A 19,280-nucleotide genomic window follows, 5' to 3' on the forward strand; every position below is an offset into this window, starting at 1 on the left:
GGTGACACTCTGCTCTGGTGATGCGAGGCGCTTCGGTGATGTGATGGCAACAGCGGCAGTGGCGGCACGCTTTCTCAGGGATGAGACGACAGCTGCTGCGGCTGCGACACGCTTCTTCGTCTTGAGTCACGCTTCCAGCTCCCAGCAACACACAGTCTCTCAGAAGGACCAGCTGAACAGCAGGCACTTCAGATTCCCAGCAAGGGAACCCAAGGGAGCTGGTTGGTGAAGTCTTGTATCTCTGAGACTTCAGGCAGGAGGCAATCTCTAGTTCAAGCCCTTGGAGATCTTCTTACAAGTTGAAGAATGTAGCACAAAGTCCTTTATCCTTTCTTTGGCAATCAGGTAACCACTTCAGGCCAATCCTCTAACAGCACAGAGCATCGGGATAGTCTCCTCCTGCAGTCTCTCTCTCTGGTTCTCTCCTCAGCAAAGGTTCTTCATGTTTCCCAGAAATGACCTAAAGTCTTGGGGTCTGGGCCCCAGTATTTATACTCATATTCTCTTTGTTCTCTGGAGGCAGAGAGGCCTTTGCCTAATCCAAACCAGTTCTGGTCAGTCTTGGAGCACTTTGTTTACAGGACTCCTTCTTTCCTTTGACAGTGTGGGCAAGGGACATCAGACGCACCACAGGAGGTGGAGCCAGAATTGTGGAAGGCAGGCACAGCCCTATTCAGGTTCCAGGTGCAACTCCTGCCACCATTCTACATGCAGATCTCTCTATTCAGCCTTGTGCTAACTCACCCTGTCTCCTGGAATCCCCAGCCCCTGTCACTCAAACTCCAGACAAGGAATACACAACCTAGCAGAGGCAGACTTGAATAGTTATGCAAGAAAATACCTACTTTCTAAAAGTGGTATTTTCAAACACAGAATGTTAAAACCAACTTCACTAAAAGCTGTGTTTTATCATTCTGAGTTCAGGCATACTAAACTCTAATTTCTACCATGTTCCCTGGGTCAGTTAGGATTATAAGGTGTTACAATCAAACTGCCCATTCCGGCCTATGGGGAACAGGTAGCCTTGCAATAGTGAAAAACGAGAATGGCTGTAATTCACTATTAGGACATGCAATGCACACCAGGTCATGTCCTACCTTTTACTTACAATGCACCATGCCCTTTGGCCTACCTTATGGCTGTCTGATATGAAGAGAAGGAAAGGTTTAGGGACTAGCAAGTGGGTGCACTTGGCCAGTCAACATGGCAGTCCCAGACTGCACATAGGCTCTGCAATTGCAGGCCTGAGACACACTTTACAGGCTGCTTTGGTGGGTGGCACAACCAGTGCTGCAATCCCACTAGCAGCACTTGATTTGAGTTCTCTTTAGATGGTAAATGGGACACTTAGCTTTCAATGTACCTTTGGATGCGTAATGCGATACAAACAAAAGAGTTGCAGGGAAGGTGACGCGTCGATTCCTTACACGCAAGAACGGTGATGCGTCGGTTCCTTGCTTCGGGGAAGGGTGATGCGTCGGTTCCCTACTGCTGCGTAGGGGACAGTGATGCGTCGGTTCCTTCCCGGAGAGGAGGTGATGTGTCAGTTATTCACCACATGGGGAGGTGATGGGTCGGTTTCTTACTGCGCTTCTGTGGTGATGCAACCAGCAATGCCGCGATGACGACCCGGTGCAATGAACAAAAATGGCGTCTTCTTGATGTTGCAACAACGAAGGGGTGATGCATGCATGCCCGACAACCGTGCGGCGACTCAGTTAATCTTCCTGAGCCGCGACAGGCCCTGCAACATGCTTCTCTGGTGTTGCGACGGCGTCTGCTGCGACGGCAACACTCTTCTCCAGTGATGCGGGGTGCTTCAGCGATTGCAATGGCGACCGCGGCAGCACGCTTCCTCAGCGATGCGATGACAGCTGCTGGGGCAGTACACGCTTCTCCGGTGATGCGACGGTGACACTCTGCTCTGGTGATGCGAGGCGCTTCGGCGATGTGATGGCGACAGCGGCAGTGGCGGCACGCTTTCTCGGTGATGAGACGACAGCTGCTGCGGCGGCGACACGCTTCTTCGTCTTGAGTCACGCTTCCAGCTCCCAGCAACACGCAGTCTCTCAGAATTACCAGCTGAACAGCATGCACTTCAAATTCCCAGCAAGCGAACCCAAGGGAGCTGGTTGGTGAAGTCTTGTATCTCTGAGACTTCAGGCAGGAGGTAATCTCTAGTTCAAGCCCTTGGAGATCTTCTTACAAGTTGAAGAATGTAGCACAAAGTCCTTTATCCTTTCTTTGGCAATCAGGTAACCACTTCAGGCCAATCCTCTAACAGCACAGAGCATAGGGATAGTCTCCTCCTGCAGTCTCTTTCTCTGGTTCTCTCCTCAGCAAAGGTTCTTCATGTTTCCCAGAAATGACCTAAAGTCTTGGGGTCTGGGACCCAGTATTTATACTCATATTCTCTTTGTTCTCTGGAGGCAGAGAGGCCTTTGCCTAATCCAAACCAGTTCTGGTCAGTCTTGGAGCACTTTGTTTACAGGACTCCTTCTTTCCTTTGACAGTGTGGGCAAGGGACATCAGACGCACCACAGGAGGTGGAGCCAGAATTGTGGAAGGCAGGCACAGCCCTATTCAGGTTCCAGGTGCAACTCCTGCCACCATTCTACATGCAGATCTCTCTATTCAGCCTTGTGCTAACTCACCCTGTCTCCTGGAATCCCCAGCCCCTGTCACTCAAACTCCAGACAAGGAATACACAACCTAGCAGAGGCAGACTTGAATAGTTATGCAAGAAAATACCTACTTTCTAAAAGTGGTATTTTCAAACACAGAATGTTAAAACCAACTTCACTAAAAGCTGTGTTTTATCATTCTGAGTTCAGGCATACTAAACTCTAATTTCTACCATGTTCCCTGGGTCAGTTAGGATTATAAGGTGTTACAATCAAACTGCCCATTCCGGCCTATGGGGAACAGGTAGCCTTGCAATAGTGAAAAACGAGAATGGCTGTAATTCACTATTAGGACATGCAATGCACACCAGGTCATGTCCTACCTTTTACTTACAATGCACCATGCCCTTTGGCCTACCTTATGGCTGTCTGATATGAAGAGAAGGAAAGGTTTAGGGACTAGCAAGTGGGTGCACTTGGCCAGTCAACATGGCAGTCCCAGACTGCACATAGGCTCTGCAATTGCAGGCCTGAGACACACTTTACAGGCTGCTTTGGTGGGTGGCACAACCAGTGCTGCAATCCCACTAGCAGCACTTGATTTGAGTTCTCTTTAGATGGTAAATGGGACACTTAGCTTTCAATGTACCTTTGGATGCGTAATGCGATACAAACAAAAGAGTTGCAGGGAAGGTGACGCGTCGATTCCTTACACGCAAGAACGGTGATGCGTCGGTTCCTTGCTTCGGGGAAGGGTGATGCGTCGGTTCCCTACTGCTGCGTAGGGGACAGTGATGCGTCGGTTCCTTCCCGGAGAGGAGGTGATGTGTCAGTTATTCACCACATGGGGAGGTGATGGGTCGGTTTCTTACTGCGCTTCTGTGGTGATGCAACCAGCAATGCCGCGATGACGACCCGGTGCAATGAACAAAAATGGCGTCTTCTTGATGTTGCAACAACGAAGGGGTGATGCATGCATGCCCGACAACCGTGCGGCGACTCAGTTAATCTTCCTGAGCCGCGACAGGCCCTGCAACATGCTTCTCTGGTGTTGCGACGGCGTCTGCTGCGACGGCAACACTCTTCTCCAGTGATGCGGGGTGCTTCAGCGATTGCAATGGCGACCGCGGCAGCACGCTTCCTCAGCGATGCGATGACAGCTGCTGGGGCAGTACACGCTTCTCCGGTGATGCGACGGTGACACTCTGCTCTGGTGATGCGAGGCGCTTCGGCGATGTGATGGCGACAGCGGCAGTGGCGGCACGCTTTCTCGGTGATGAGACGACAGCTGCTGCGGCGGCGACACGCTTCTTCGTCTTGAGTCACGCTTCCAGCTCCCAGCAACACGCAGTCTCTCAGAATTACCAGCTGAACAGCATGCACTTCAAATTCCCAGCAAGCGAACCCAAGGGAGCTGGTTGGTGAAGTCTTGTATCTCTGAGACTTCAGGCAGGAGGTAATCTCTAGTTCAAGCCCTTGGAGATCTTCTTACAAGTTGAAGAATGTAGCACAAAGTCCTTTATCCTTTCTTTGGCAATCAGGTAACCACTTCAGGCCAATCCTCTAACAGCACAGAGCATAGGGATAGTCTCCTCCTGCAGTCTCTTTCTCTGGTTCTCTCCTCAGCAAAGGTTCTTCATGTTTCCCAGAAATGACCTAAAGTCTTGGGGTCTGGGACCCAGTATTTATACTCATATTCTCTTTGTTCTCTGGAGGCAGAGAGGCCTTTGCCTAATCCAAACCAGTTCTGGTCAGTCTTGGAGCACTTTGTTTACAGGACTTTTTCTTTCCTTTGACAGTGTGGGCAAGGGACATCAGACGCACCACAGGAGGTGGAGCCAGCATTGTGGAAGGCAGGCACAGCCCTATTCAGGTCCCAGGTGCAACTCCTCCCACCACTCTACATGCAGATCTCTCTATTCAGCCTTGTGCTGACTCACCCTGTCTCCTGGAATCCCCAGCCCCTGTCACTCAAACTCCAGACAAGGAATACACAACCTAGCAGAGGCAGACTTGAATAGTTAGGCAAGAAAATACCTACTTTCTAAAAGTGGTATTTTCAAACACAGAATGTTAAAACCAACTTCACTAAAAGCTGTGTTTTATCATTCTGAGTTCAGGCATACTAAACTTGAATTTCTACCATGTTCCCTGGGTCAGTTAGGATTATAAGGTGTTATAATCAAACTGCCCATTCCGGCCTATGGGGAACAGGTAGCCTTGCAATAGTGAAAAACGAGAATGGCTGTAATTCACTATTAGGACATGCAATGCACACCAGGTCATGTCCTACCTTTTACTTACAATGCACCATGCCCTTTGGCCTACCTTATGGCTGTCTGATATGAAGAGAAGGAAAGGTTTAGGGACTAGCAAGTGGGTGCACTTGGCCAGTCAACATGGCAGTCCCAGACTGCACATAGGCTCTGCAATTGCAGGCCTGAGACACACTTTACAGGCTGCTTTGGTGGGTGGCACAACCAGTGCTGCAATCCCACTAGCAGCACTTGATTTGATTAGTTCTCTTTAGATGGTAAATGTGACACTTAGCTTTCAATGTACCTTTGGATGCGTAATGCGATACAAACAAAAGAGTTGCAGGGAAGGTGACGCGTCGATTCCTTACACGCAAGAACGGTGATGCGTCGGTTCCTTGCTTCGGGGAAGGGTGATGCGTCGGTTCCCTACTGCTGCGTAGGGGACAGTGATGCGTCGGTTCCTTACCAGAGAGAAGGTGATGTGTCAGTTCTTCACCGCATGGGGAGGTGATGCGTCGGTTTCTTATTGCGCTTCTTTGGCGATGCAACTAGCAACGCCGCAATGCGATGACGACCCGGTGCAATGAACAAAAATGGCGTCTTCTTGATGTTGCGACAACGAAGGGGTGATGCATGCATGCCCGACAACCGTGCCGCGACTCAGTGAATCTTCTTGAGCCGCGACAGGCCCTGCGACATGCTTCTCTGGTGTTGCAACGGCGTCTGCTGCGACGGCAACACTCTTCTCCAGTGATGCGGGGCGCTTCAGCGATTGCAATGGCGACCGCGGCAGCACGCTTCCTCAGCGATGCGATGACAGCTGCTGTGGCAGGACACGCTTCTCCGGTGATGCGACGGTGACACTCTGCTCTGGTGATGCGATGTGCTTCGGCGATGTGATGGCGACAGCGGCAGTGGTGGCACGCTTTCTCGGTGATGAGACGACAGCTGCTGCGGCGGCGACACGCTTCTTTGTCTTGAGTCACGCTTCCAGCTCCCAGCGACACGCAGTCTCTCAGAAGGCCCAGCTCAACAGCAGGCACTTCAGATTCCCAGCAAGGGAAGCCAAGGGAGAAGAATGTAGCACAAAGTCCTTTATCTTTTCTTTGGCAATCAGGTAACCACTGCAGACCAATCCTCTAACAGCACACATCATAGAGATAGTCTCCTCCTGCAGTCTCTCTCTCTGGTTCTCTCCTCAGCAAAGGTTCTTCATGTTTCCCAGAAATGACCTAAAGTCTTGGGGTCTGGGCCCCAGTATTTATACTCATATTCTCTTTGTTCTCTGGAGGCAGAGAGGCCTTTGCCTAATCCAAACCAGTTCTGGTCAGTCTTGGAGCACTTTGTTTACAGGACTCATTCTTTCCTTTGACAGTGTGGTCAAGGGACATCAGACGCACCACAGGAGGTGGAGCCAGCATTGTGGAAGGCAGGCACAGCCCTATTCATTTCCCAGGTGCAACTCCTCCCACCACTCTACATGCAGATCTCTCTATTCAGCCTTGTGCTGACTCACCCTGTCTCCTGGAATCCCCAGCCCCTGTCACTCAAGGAATACACAACCTAGAAGAGGCAGGCTTGGATAGTTAGGCAAGAAAATACCTACTTTCTAAAAGTGGTATTTTCAAACACAGAATGTTAAAACCAACTTCACTAAAAGCTGTGTTTTATCATTCTGAGTTCAGGCATACTAAACTCTAATTTCTACCATGTTCCCTGGGTCAGTTAGGATTATAAGGTGTTATAATCAAACTGCCCATTCTGGCCTATGGGGAACAGGTAGCCTTGCAATAGTGAAAAATGAGAATAGCTGTAATTCACTACTAGGACATGCCACACACACCAGGGCATGTCCTACCTTTTACTTACAATGCACCCTGCCCTTTGGCCTACCTTAGGGCTGTCTGATATGAAGAGAGGGGAAGGTTTAGGGACTGGCAAGTGGGTGCACTTGGCCAGTCAACATGGCAGTAGCAGACTGCACATAGGCTCTGCAATGGCAGGCCTGAGACACACTTTACAGGCTGCTTTGGTGGGTGGCACAGCCAGTGCTGCAAGCCCACTAGCATTATTTGATTTACAAGCCCTGGTCACCCATGTTGGACTGTACTAGGGTCTGACCAGTAAATCAAATAATCCAATCATGGAGTCACTAATCCATACATCAATTTACAATAGGGAGTACTTGCACTGTGGCACTGATTAGCAGTGGCACAGTGGCCAAAGCATCTAAAACCAGCAAAAACATATGAGGCAACAGCAAGAAAACGGAAGGGAGACCCACGCCAATGGTGCCAGGTCTAACAATGGCCGTCAATCAACTAAAGTACAATGCAAAAAAAACTGAAACTCTATACTTCTGTCAAAATCTTCCTCAAATTGGCAGATCTTTTGGTCAGAATACGCCCGCCTTCCAGGCTCCTAGGGGGGAGTAGTGAAGAATCTGGTGTCAAATTTGACAACAGTCTATCTTTTCAAACACAAATTAATACTGTGGTAGGCGCATGCTTCTGTCTGTTGCGCAAGAAGATTTTGCACTTCCTCTCATTCTCTGCTAGGAAATTGGTCATCCAAGCACTCATAACCTCAAGGCTGGACCGTACAAACTCCCTGTATCTGGGGCTTCCCAACTATCTGATAAAAAAGACTTAAGGTGGGCCAGAACACGGGAGCCCACTTCTTCTTAACCTACCACGAGAATGCATTGTCCCCCTACCTTTGCGCTCTCCTCTGGCTTCCAATAAGGAAGAGAATCCTTTGGAAAGTGTTGCTCCTAGTCCACAAAGGGTTCCATTACACAGATGCTGGCTACCTAAGGTGCAAGAATTAGTTTTTACTTCCACACTAGGAACTTGCGATCAGCCATCAGCCTTCGTGCTAGGATTCCTGAGATTCGCTGCACCAGTGCAGAGGGGCAGGCCTCCTCTTATCTGGGTACTTCTGCATGCAATAAGCTTCCCATTGAGTTACGCTCAGTGAACTCTATCCCCCTGTTCTGAAAAAGGTTGAAAACATGGCTTTAGAGGCCCTGTGAAATCTTGTAAAGCTATCTATGAGCAGAGCGCCGGTACACTCCTTGGAGTAGCTATGGGCTATATAAATCTCATTCTATTCATTCACTCATAACTAAATTGATCCTAAAACTAACCATAGTATTTCTCTTTTCACAACCATTAACATAAAAGCTTACTCTAGCATACACTTAACTAACCAAAATCTACCTGTTATTTTTTGTCCAAGCTATTCACAACCTCACATCACACTGTAGCTCAACCCTACCTTATAAAACACTAACTCTAAGCCTAACCTACCTTATGTATGATCCCTTTGGATCACTGTAGGCCTTATTCTAACCTGCCACTACTAATAATCCCAAATCTAACCCCACCCTGACCATTGCAATTACCCTTAGACTTAACTAAGTAACTGTGTTTTTTTGATGTGGTAATTTGAGGTATTGGACTGAATGTGTTGTGATGTACAGTGATGTCCAAATAATATCTAGCAGTACCTCTGCCTTGCAATGTCCAAGTATGGAGAAATCTATGTTAGTACATGTGTATGCCTACCCTTGTATGCAAACTAGCTGTTTAATATTTATGGGTCTAGTTAGGAACTTAAGAACTGCTATTGGTGAGCTGGTAACACAGGCAATTTTAATCCATGAATCTCCACAAAATGCCTCTTTGAGTATATTTTAACTACATAGGCTAATGCCCCATCAATAACATTATCGATAAATTAAGCAAAAGGACATATTGCAGTGGTACCAAGGTTGCAACTGTAAGTACCATCAACCCAAAAAAGCTAACTGAACAGCCTTGGCCCTAATAAGTTTATAGTTGAAGTCACTTGTCATATGAAAGGTAGACATCTGATCACTGTTCTTCTTGAAAACTATTGGGGTCCTTTGCAGGTTGAAAGTGATCACGACTTCTTGATAATATCACAGAAAATTTCAAGAGAAGGAGAAAAAGTGATGCATAAGGGTAATATCCTAAATTTAGTAGCAAGTGAATTAAAAATGAATCTGTGAATGAATCCTTATATAGCCAATTGTCCATGGAGATGTACTGAATGATTACAGAGGAAAATGGTTTTTTTTGGTGTAACCTCCTTATAAAGTGCATGTGAGCTAGGCGTTACATTGTCATTATAAACAATGGAGCAGGCACATGATTCATAATACGTTTACTGTGGCCCTGGCTATAATTATATTATCAATATGTCCATAAATCTAGCATGCAGATGATGGAGCAAGCTCCTGCTCCTTAGTCTGTTTATCATGTCCGTAAACTGTCCTGCTAAGGCCTGGTCTGTCCAGCTGGGCTGGAGCAGCAACAAAATAATAACAAGTGTCGGCAAAGCCGATAGGTCTCGCATACGCAAGAGCTATTGACTTTGCTAATGTGTTTTAGCCATGTTGTACAACGGCATGGCTGCTATTCAGCATGGCCATATGTTAGTGGCGTAGAGAAGAGTGGCATGGAGTGTCTTAGATTGTAGTGGAGTACAGTAAAGCAGAGTGTTGTAGAGTGGAGTGGCGTTGTTTGTCATGGACTGTCATGGAGTGGAGTGGAGTGTTGTGAAGTGCTATAGAGTGCCTTGTTGTAGAGTAGAGTGGCATATATTTGATTGTCTTGGAGTAAAGTCAAGTGTATTAGAGTAGAGTGGAGTAAAGTGGATGGTCGTGGAGTAGAGTAACATGGAGTGTTGTGGAGTATCAGAGTGTTGTGGAGTAAAGTGGAGTAGAGAGGAGTGTTGTGGAGTAGAGCAAATGGGAGTGTTGTGGAGCTGAGTGGAGTAGAGTGATATAGAGTGGAGCAGAGTGGTCTAGAGTGGTGTAGATTGGAGGGGTATAGAGTTGAGGGGCATATAGTATAGGGACATAGAGTTGCATAGCATGTTGCAGAGTGGAGGTGTGTAGAGTGGAGCAGAGTGTCGTAGAGGGGAGTGGCATAGAGTGTCATGGAGTGGAGTAGTGGACTAGAGGGTTGTTGAGTAGATTGGAGTGGCGTAGAGTTCAGTAAAGTGGCATGGTGACGGAGTAAAGTGTTATATAGTGGCATAGAGTGTGATAGAGTCTCATAGAGTGTCATAGAGTGAAGTAGAGTGAAGTAGAGTGCAGTAGAGAGTGGTAGAGTGAAGGGGCGTAGAGTGGTGTGGATTGTTATGGAGTGGACTGGAGTGAAATGGAGTGAACTGGAGTGGAGTGTCGTAGAGTCAAGTGTGGTAGTGTTGAGTGAAATAGAGTGGAGTGGGATCGAGCAGAGTGGGATAGGGTGGAGTGAGAGACAGTGAGGGGACATAGAGTGGCATAGAGTGAAGTGGCATAGAATGGCCAACAGTGAAGTAAAGTGTTGTAAAGTGTCAGGCTAGTGGGTCGTAGAGTGGAGGGTCATAGAGTGAAAGGTCACCGAGTGGAAAAGCGGAGAGTAGAAGGGCCTAGACTGGAGGGGTGTAGAGTGGAGGGGCATAGAGTGGTGAGGCATAGACTGGACTGGAGTGGAGTGTCGTAGGATGGAGTGTCATAGAGTGGAGAGGCGTAGAGTGGTGTGGAGTGTTGTGGAGTGGAGTGGAGTGGACTAGACTGGACTGGAGTGTGTACTGGAGTGAACTGGAGTAGAGTGTCATAGAGTGGAGTGTCACAGAGTGGAGTGGCCCAGAGTGAGTGGCATAGAGTGGCATACAGTCAAGTAAAGTGTTGTAGAGTGTCAGAATAGAGGGTCGTAGAGTGGAGGGTCGTAGTGTGGAGGGGTGTAGAGTAGAGGGGCATAGAGTGGTGAGGCATAGAGAGACATAGAGTGGAGTAGAGTGGAGTGACGTGGGGTGGAGTGGCATAGAATCTCATAGAGTGAAGGAGTGTACAGTGAAGGGGCATAGAGTGGAGAGGCATAGAAAAGAATGGAGATAAGTGTCATAAATCGGAGAGCGGGAGAGTGGAGTAACAAGGCATAAAGTGTTGTAGAGTGAAGTAAAGTATGGTAGAGTGGAGTGGCATAGACTGTCATAGAGTAGAGTAGGGGAGTAGAGTGGAGTATAGTGCTGTAGAGTGAAGTGGCATAGAGTGCCGTAAAGTGGAATAAAGTTGTGTAGAGTGGAGTAGAGGACTGTACAGTGGAGTTGTTGGGAGTAGAGTGTCATATAGTGCCAAAGGAGTGGAGTAGAGTGTCTCAGAAATTGACTGAAGTGACATAGAGTAGAGAGGAATGGAGTTTCATAGAGTGGCTTAGAGTGGAAGGGCATAGAATGGAGGGGTGTAGAGTGTCATAGAATGTTATGGTGTAGATTAGAGTGTTGTAGAGTGGATTGGCGTAGAGCGAAGTGAAGTAGAGTGGAGTGGAGTAGACTGGAGTGGTCTAGATTGGAATGTTATAGAGTGGAGAGTCAATAGATTGGATTGCTAGAGTGGCGTGAGGTAGAGTAAAAGTAGAATAAAGTGGAGTGACGTTGAGTGCAGTACAGTTGCCAAGAGTGAAGTGCTATACAGTGGCGTAGAGGGAAGTAAAGTGTCATAGAGGGGAGTTTTGTAGAGTGTCAGAGTAGATAGATGTAGATTGGAGAGTTGGACAGTGGAGGGTCTTAGAGTAGAGTTAAATAGACTGGAAAGGCATAGAGTGAAGTGGCATAAAGTGGAGAGACATAGAGTGGCGTAAAAAGTCACAGAGTGGAGGTGAGTGTCATATAATGGATTGGTGTAGAGTGGCATAGAGTGTTGTGGAGTGAAGGGGCATAGAGTGATGAAGCATAAAGTGTCATAGGTTGGAGAGGTGTAGAGTGGCATAGAGTGGAGTAGTGTAGCGTAGAATGGTGCAGGTTGGCATAATGTTGTGGAGTGACAAAGAGCTGAGAGACACAGAGTGGAGTAGAGTGTCAGTGAGTGTAGTACTGTGTCATGGAGTGGAGTGACAAAGTATGGAGAGGCATAGATTGGAGTGTTGAAGAGTGACACAGCAAAGAGTGGTGTGAAGTGTCGTAGAGTGGAGTAGAGTGCAGCAGCACAATGTAGAGTGGAGTAAAGTGTCATAGAGTGGAGTGGCATAGCCTGGAGTGTCATAGAGTGGAGTAAAGTGGAGGGGGGTGCCATAGAGTGGAGTGGCATAGAGTAGCAAAGAGTGACATAAGTGGTAGTGTTGTGTCATGGACTACAGTAGGATAGAGTATAGTAAAGTGGAGTGTGGTAAGATAGAATATCGTAGAGTGGAGTGGAGTAGAGTGGCATAGAGTGTAGTGTGATAGAGTTAAGTGTCGTAGAATGGAGTGGAGGGGCAAAGAGTGAGGGGCACAGAGTGCATAGAGTGTCATATAGTGTAGTGGTGTACAGTCGAGTAGGGTGTTGTAGAGTGGAGTGGTGTATAGTAGGCTGGATTTAAGATGTGTGGAGTGTAGTAGTGTGGAGTGGCACCTGATTTGATATAGTGGAGTGTTGTGTTGTGACGTGGAGTTTCATAGAACGGGGAGTCATAGAATAGAGTATCGTATTGAAGAAGTGGGCGAAGTTTGTGGAGTTGCACTATGCAGAATTCCGCAGAGTTGCATAAAAACTCTGTCGAATTACGCAGAGATCCGCCTTAGTCACCTCTCACCATGCAGTGTTTCCTTAAAGGAGCCCTGGAGTGTGTGAGCAATTGATGCCGCCAAGGAGAAATCACTAAAGGGAGAGGCAGGATGGGAGGGGGGAAGTGGGTGAAGATTGCTATCTAAGAGAAGGAGGGGGGCTTTGAGAGCGGTAGATGCACTACTTGAAAAGAAAGATTGGGCCAATATATGGGAAGAGCTGGGCTTCAGTGCTTGCATACACTACAATATCTGGTCTTTACTCCTTTTGTACTCCCTGAACCGCTGTTCGTTGCCGAGGGGCTGTTCTTGCCAGTGCCCTCATGACCCTGGAGCACGGCAGACCTGAAAACCTTTTTGTTTAATTGGATATTGTTCATTAATTTTCAAAAATGTGTACAAATGTAAAACTTTGGCAATAATATGCTCAGCGTTGCACATACATTTACAGCTTTGGTCGGGTGCCAAGCAAAAACAACAATAAATAACAATTATCAATATTATCGTTCCTCGCTGCGAGTATCATATATCCAATTATATGAACAATGAACTAAGAATACTGTCCAGTGTCCGTTAGATGCCCACACGTGCCTAATATGTGGTTCTATTGCTTGACCCACCAGACCAGATCGGGGATATATCTAGACATACGTAGATGTCCATGCAGCACCAGCGTATGTGTGTGGGGCGGGGGTGTGTATGTTTTTGCAAAATAGGGTTCCGCGTGCTGGAGGCTGCTCTGTCCGTGTGCCAGAAGGGGGTCTCCTGATGCTTGTGAGCACCTGGGGCCAGCGGTGCGAGCAGCGTGGCACGTGGACAGTCTGTCCCTGACAGACAGCTGCAGGGCTCTCAGGCTGCATGCATCCTGATGCTCCTGCCTTCTCCCTGGCAGAAGAGGTGCAAAATACCCCGGGAGGACAACTGGGGCTGGTAGTCTCCCCTGAAATCTCTGCCCGCTGCCGGTGTCCCTTAGTATACGTAGATGACATAATTCCAGCTGCATGTTGGGATTTGATGTTTGTTTCCGGCTGGATCCCGCTATTGAAGCTCAACAGCCCGTCTAGACTGAGTGCAATCCCGCTGTGTGTGCGCCGATGTTTGTAGCCTGGGGCTGAAAGCGCCTCTATGAATCAGCACTGAACTCAGCTACAGGAAATGACTACTGTAGTTAAAGTGCAACTTGTGTGTTTCTGTAACCTCCTTTTTGCCGCAACTCAACACTGACATTTGAAACTTCTGCCTCTCAGTTATATGTGGATGACCCATAGCTGTGTGGCTCACTTGGCAACACTGTCTTTGACGTTCTTGTTTATGAGGGGTTGCAATTACACAAGACGCTACCATCCGATTTCTGTTGAAAACAAACACCAGCTATCCTCGTAGGGGTGGGCAGCGGGGGCAAACTCCGCTATGCGGTGGAGTAAGAGTTTTTTGGCCTGAGTTCATCTCCCACCCCTATTGTAGAGTGGAGTGGTGTAGACTGTGTGGCGTAGAGTGGAGTAGAGTTGAGTAGAGTGAAGTGGCGTACAGTGGCATAGAGTGGAATAGAATGGCCTAATGTAAAGTGACTAAGGGTGGAGTAGAGTGGTGTAGAGTGGGGTATAGTAGGGTGGTGTGGAGCAGAGGAGAGATTAGAGAGGAGAAGAGTGAAGTGGCATAGAGCAGAGTGGAGTATGGTGTCATAGGTTGGAGTGTCGTAGTGTGGAGGGCCATAGAGTGGAGGAGCCTAGAGTGGAGGGCATAGAATACAGGGGCACAGAGTGTTGTAGAGTGGTCTGGTGTAGAGTAGAGTAGTGTATAATACCATGGAGTGGTGTAGAGTAGAGTGGAGTGTCGTAGAGTGTTGTGAAGTAGAGTGGAGTGTTATAGAGTGGAGTGTTGTAGAGTGGAGCGGGATAGAGTGCAGTAGGATAGACTGGAGTGGCGAAGAGTGGATTAGAGTGGCCTAGAGTGAAATGGCATACAGTGAAGTAAAGTGTTGTAGAGTGACAGAGTAGAGGGTCATAGAGTGGAGTCTTGTAGAGTGAAGGGTCATAGAGCAGAGGGACAAGAGCATGAAGGGGCTTAGAGTGGCGTAGAATAGTGTAGAGGTGTAGAGGTAAGTAAAGTATCATAGAGTAGAGTGTCATATAGTGTTAAAGAGTGTCATAGAGTGGAACACTGAAGAGTGGAGTAGCACAGAGTCGAGCACAATGCCACGGAGTGGAGTATAGTTAAGTGTAATAGAGTGGAGTGACTTAGAGTGGAGGTGCATAGAGTGGAATAAAGTATCATAGAGTGGAGTGGCGTAGTGGAGTGGCGTTGAGTGCAGTATCAAGACGTGGAGTGTTATAGAGTGGAATATCCTTGAGTGGAATGTCCTATATTGGGGTGGAGTAGAGTGGAGTGGGAAAGAGTGGAGTTGGATACAGTGGAGGGGTCTGAATTGGAGAGAAAAGTAGAGTGGGATACAGTGGACTGGTGTGGAGTGGAGTGGCATAGAGAGGAGTAGAGTAGAGTTGAGTACAGTGTTCTAGAGTGTTCTAGAGTGGAGTGGCATAGAATGGAGGGGATTGGAGTGGAGTGGATTAGAGTGCAGTGGCGCAGAGCGTAGTCGCATAGAGTAGAGAAGAGCAACATAAAATGAAGTGGCGTAGAGTGTCGTCGAGCGACAGAGAGTGGAGTGGCATCGAATATCATAGACTTGAGTTGCATAAAGTGTTGTAGAGCTGAATGGCGCAGAATGGTGTAGAGTGCAGTAGAGTGTCATAGAGTGTTGTAGAGTGGAATGGAGTATAGAGTCATAGTGTGGAGTAATGTCATAGAGTGGAGTATCGTAGAGTGGAGTGTAGTAGAGTGTAGTGTAATAGAGTGGAGGGGGATACAATGAAGTGGGATACAGTGGAATTCCGTGGAGTGGAGTGTCACAGAGTGGAGTGTCGTAAAGTGGAGTGTTATAGTGTATTGCAGAGTGGAGTGGCGTTGAGTGTCATAGAGTAGAGTGTCATAGAGTGGTGTGTTATAGAGTGGAGTGTCGTGGAGTAGAGTGGAGTGGATCAGAGTGGAGTAGAGTGGAGTGGAATAAAGCAGAGTGGGATATAGTGGAGTGGGGTAGAGTGGAGTGCCATAGACTGAAGTGTTGCAGAGTGGAGCAGTGGAGCGTGGAGTAGGGTGTCCTAGAGTGAAGTTGCATGGAGTGGCATAGAGTGGAGCAGAAAGCCTTAGAGTGGAGTGGAACAGAGTAGAGTAGAGTGTTGTAGAGTGTTGTAGAGTGTTGTAGAGTGGAGTGTCGTAAAGTGGATTGCTTTAGAGTGTCATAGAGTAGAGTGGCATTTAGTGGCATAGGGTGGATTGGCATTGAGTGGTGTAGAGTGTAGTGCCGCAGAGTGGAGGAGCGTAGAATGGAGTAGAGTGTCATAGAGTGGAGTAGAGTGGAATGGTGTAGCGTGTCATAGTGTGGAGTGGAGTGGGGTAGAGTGGAATGGAATAGCGTGGAGTGACATGGAGTGGAGTGTCATTGAGTGGAGTGTTGTAGAGCGGAGTGGCAGAAAGTATATTAGAATGCCTTTCATTGCTGTGGCATAGAGTAGAGTAGAGTGTCAGGGAGTGGAGTGAGGTGTCGTAGAGGTGAGTGACGTAAGGAGAGTGGCATAGAACACATTACCACAACCCAGCAAGATTGTTACATAAATCCTCTCACTTTGAAGTCAGAAAAAAAAAGTAACCATCAAGCTCTCTCGGAAGACAGAGCTTGACATTTGACCTCTGTCTTTGAAAGCACATCAAATGTGACTTATTAACAACAAAATGTACAGGTATGTTTACAGAAAGCAAGCACTCGTGGAAGAATAGAAGGAGCCAGTTAGAGAGGTGCTAAACTGGCACAGGGGAGATAAAGACATGCTGGACAGCCTAAAACAAATAAAGCCAGCAAATAGAAAGCAAGCAAATGTGAATTACAAAGGCAATGGTAAGCAATGTGCGGAATGCACTCACAGGGAAGCTTCCAGAATCTCCCCAAGAAGGCTTTTGCAAGATGACAGCTGTGCTGTCTGGCAGGCTTCACCCTAAAAACAGGCTCCACCTCCTCCACATATAAAATGTGTTTCACTGCCCTGGACATTTAAAAGTTCAGGAGTTTATAAAACTTTAAATTACATAAATATTTTGGAGATTCAAACTAATTCAGGTTCAGTTCTCCCACAATATCCTTGAGGCAATGTGTAATAAGTTTTGCGCAACTTAACATATAGATATATATATTCTTGTCTCAGGGTTATTTCTTTTTAACACTACCTCACTTTCGGTATGACAATGTCCCATATCTATGAGTTGTGCTGTCTGAGAAATGTGTCCAGTTTTTTAAGTAAGGTGCAGAGAGTTCATCTCAGCTTTCTATGTGATGCAGGAGGTCTGAAGATAACATGGCCTGGAGGACCAGTCTGTGTCCCAGTATCTGTTTCTATGGTTTCTTGAAGTTAGAGCAAGAGTTTCTGCCTCAAGGTGATTCTTTCTCTGTTTTCTGAGTTATATGTATGCACGATAGGCAACTCAAGCACATAAAACAGTCTCTCAAGTATTCACTAAGTCAACACAACTGTTCCTAACATGGTCCAAGACATGGTGTTCTTTAGCAACATCCACCTCAAGCACTGTATGGCTTCTTTAATGGGGCTGTGTGGTAATGTATCATTATCTATGCTTTTGAGCCCTTCACAATGCCTTCTGCTTCAGTGACTAGACTATATTGCACAAAGAGAAGGGGCTTCATTCTTCTCTACATGGACTATACCTTGAAATGTGAAGAAGCTGAGGCAAATTAGTTTCTAATGCCAAATAATGGAATTATGAATACACTGCCCTAGTTGAGCCTTAACATGGAATATATCATAGCCTTATTGCTAGCTGCTATGGACTATATCGGGTTTTAAAGGCCTTGAAACCAAGTCATAGGCCCAATTTGAAGGCAAGGGCCTGTAACAAGGGTGAGAGCCTTTAACAACTTGTATAGCCAGAAACATAAGGGCTGTATGGTTCTTAGAACATTCCATTCACTGTGAATTATATGTTTTAAATTAAACCAAGAGAAACAGAGAAAACAAACGATGGGATATTAGAGCAGAAGGCTTATACCATCATAGCCCTGATGTAATTTATGTTAAGTCATGCCTTGGAACACGTTTCCACAAATCACCTTTAAGCTAAAATGCATGCTTGACCTTTCACCTGAAAGTTCCCTTAGTCTTTTGATATTTCTTTGGCTATCATATTGGTCACCCCTAGTTTGATTTGTGTTTCATTTTTTTCCGTTGAATTTTGTTCATATCTTCGGAATGTTTTGGGGGAGGTCATGCATTTTCAGCATTTTTGTGGAAACATTCATAAGCCAGTTTTTATTGTATGTCCCCTCTTTAATTCCTTAGGTGGCTATTTATGGAAAGTTGTAGGGAACATTCTTTCTGTGCAAATCTTTGCTTCTCGGACGCCTGGCGTAGCCATGCAAATTCAATACTCCGCATTCCTCACCCTTTTTGGGAGATTAGCTTTACAGGATGTCGTTTCAGCACTTCCCAAGTCCCAGACTCTGTGTTGGTAGTAAAGATAATACAATACGTGTACATCCCATCCTTTCCTACTGATAAATGCTGTTTAGTTTAGAGCAGATCAACAACTGTCTATGTCCACTCTCTTCACCAGCGTCTTTTTTCTAAGTTTTATGGTGAACCTCCAGAGGTTTAATGCATATTAGGCCTGCAACAAAGGAAAGATACAAAAGTGTGGTGCTCTCATGAACATGTGGTTAACTTCATTACACTAAGACTTGCAGTAAATGTGGCCTCATATATAGATACGGGCAAAATACATTATACTGCCATTTTGGCATTATAGGACACTCTGTAATACTGCATGTGGTATTTATTGCCACATCCACAAATGCCATGTGTTTCAGGGACAAATTATCCAGTTCAAATCTGTAGAAATTTGCTCCTGCTAAAAAGTCCTGAAATTAAGAAGTGATGCATTAAAATTATTGCAGTAACATCAATGTCTAATGCTATTCCAAATTCTAAATTGTTTTCTTATGGGATTGGTCTTAATTCACTGGTAATTGTGTCATATGGAAGTACCAGGTTATTCATCATGCAGCCAAAGTCCAAACGTATAACCAGAATCCAGGTATCCTTCTCTTCTTGAGTGATTTGTGACTTCTGCCACTGTGGTGCTGCTTACTTAGAACAAAGAGGATAAAAAGTCAGGAAGTTATGTCCTCAGGCCCAGGTAAGGAGGTTAACTGTAATAACAGTAAAGGGCTGGCAATGGGGCATGCCACTCCCACATAATGCTAGGACTGTGATGTTGAAGGCAGGGCCAACATAATTAAAACTATAATAACAATATTAATATTAATAATACATTTATCCTGTTACTCTTAAATGTTTAAATGTCGTGTGCCCACTTAACATAAAACAAATATTACCCATTTCTTTGGCCAAAATAATCTATGTGATTGAATGATGCCCGATTTTTCTAAACAGATTTGCAGATCCAGTATTTCATAAAGCAGGAATTAACCAAGGCCTTAAAACGTTAACATGAATACATTGCACTTACCACTAAATCAGCAAGTTTGAGCCCCACTTCCTTTACCAGGTCACCTGCGCCACTTAGTAATGTTTCCTACAAGGCAATATCAAACAATGAATGCACATAAAATGTTATATGAACTCTTAATAGAGTCAGTATACATTCTGGTTTATGTTCGCTTCAATGAGGACCACTAGTGGAGTAATGCATGCATGTTGTCCAACAACGACTCCAATAAGAAAGAGAGTCAGTCATGTTGGTCTGTATTTTAGCACAT

At 46.3% G+C, this 19,280-nt stretch overlaps 1 protein-coding gene across 1 annotated transcript in view; it reads right to left on the minus strand.

Moving 5' to 3' along the window:
* LOC146811131 (uncharacterized) overlaps window positions 1-19,280 on the minus strand; it is a 522,597-nt gene that overhangs the window by 184,475 nt on the left and 318,842 nt on the right. Inside the window, exon 6 of the mRNA XM_085615037.1 lies at window positions 19,031-19,096. Within this exon, the coding sequence (XP_085471163.1) occupies window positions 19,031-19,096 (66 nt within the window). The remainder of the gene's footprint in view (window positions 1-19,030; window positions 19,097-19,280) is intronic.

This window comes from Triturus cristatus, chromosome 7 (assembly GCF_964204655.1).
Source record: "Triturus cristatus chromosome 7, aTriCri1.1, whole genome shotgun sequence".
Lineage (NCBI taxonomy): Eukaryota > Metazoa > Chordata > Amphibia > Caudata > Salamandridae > Triturus > Triturus cristatus.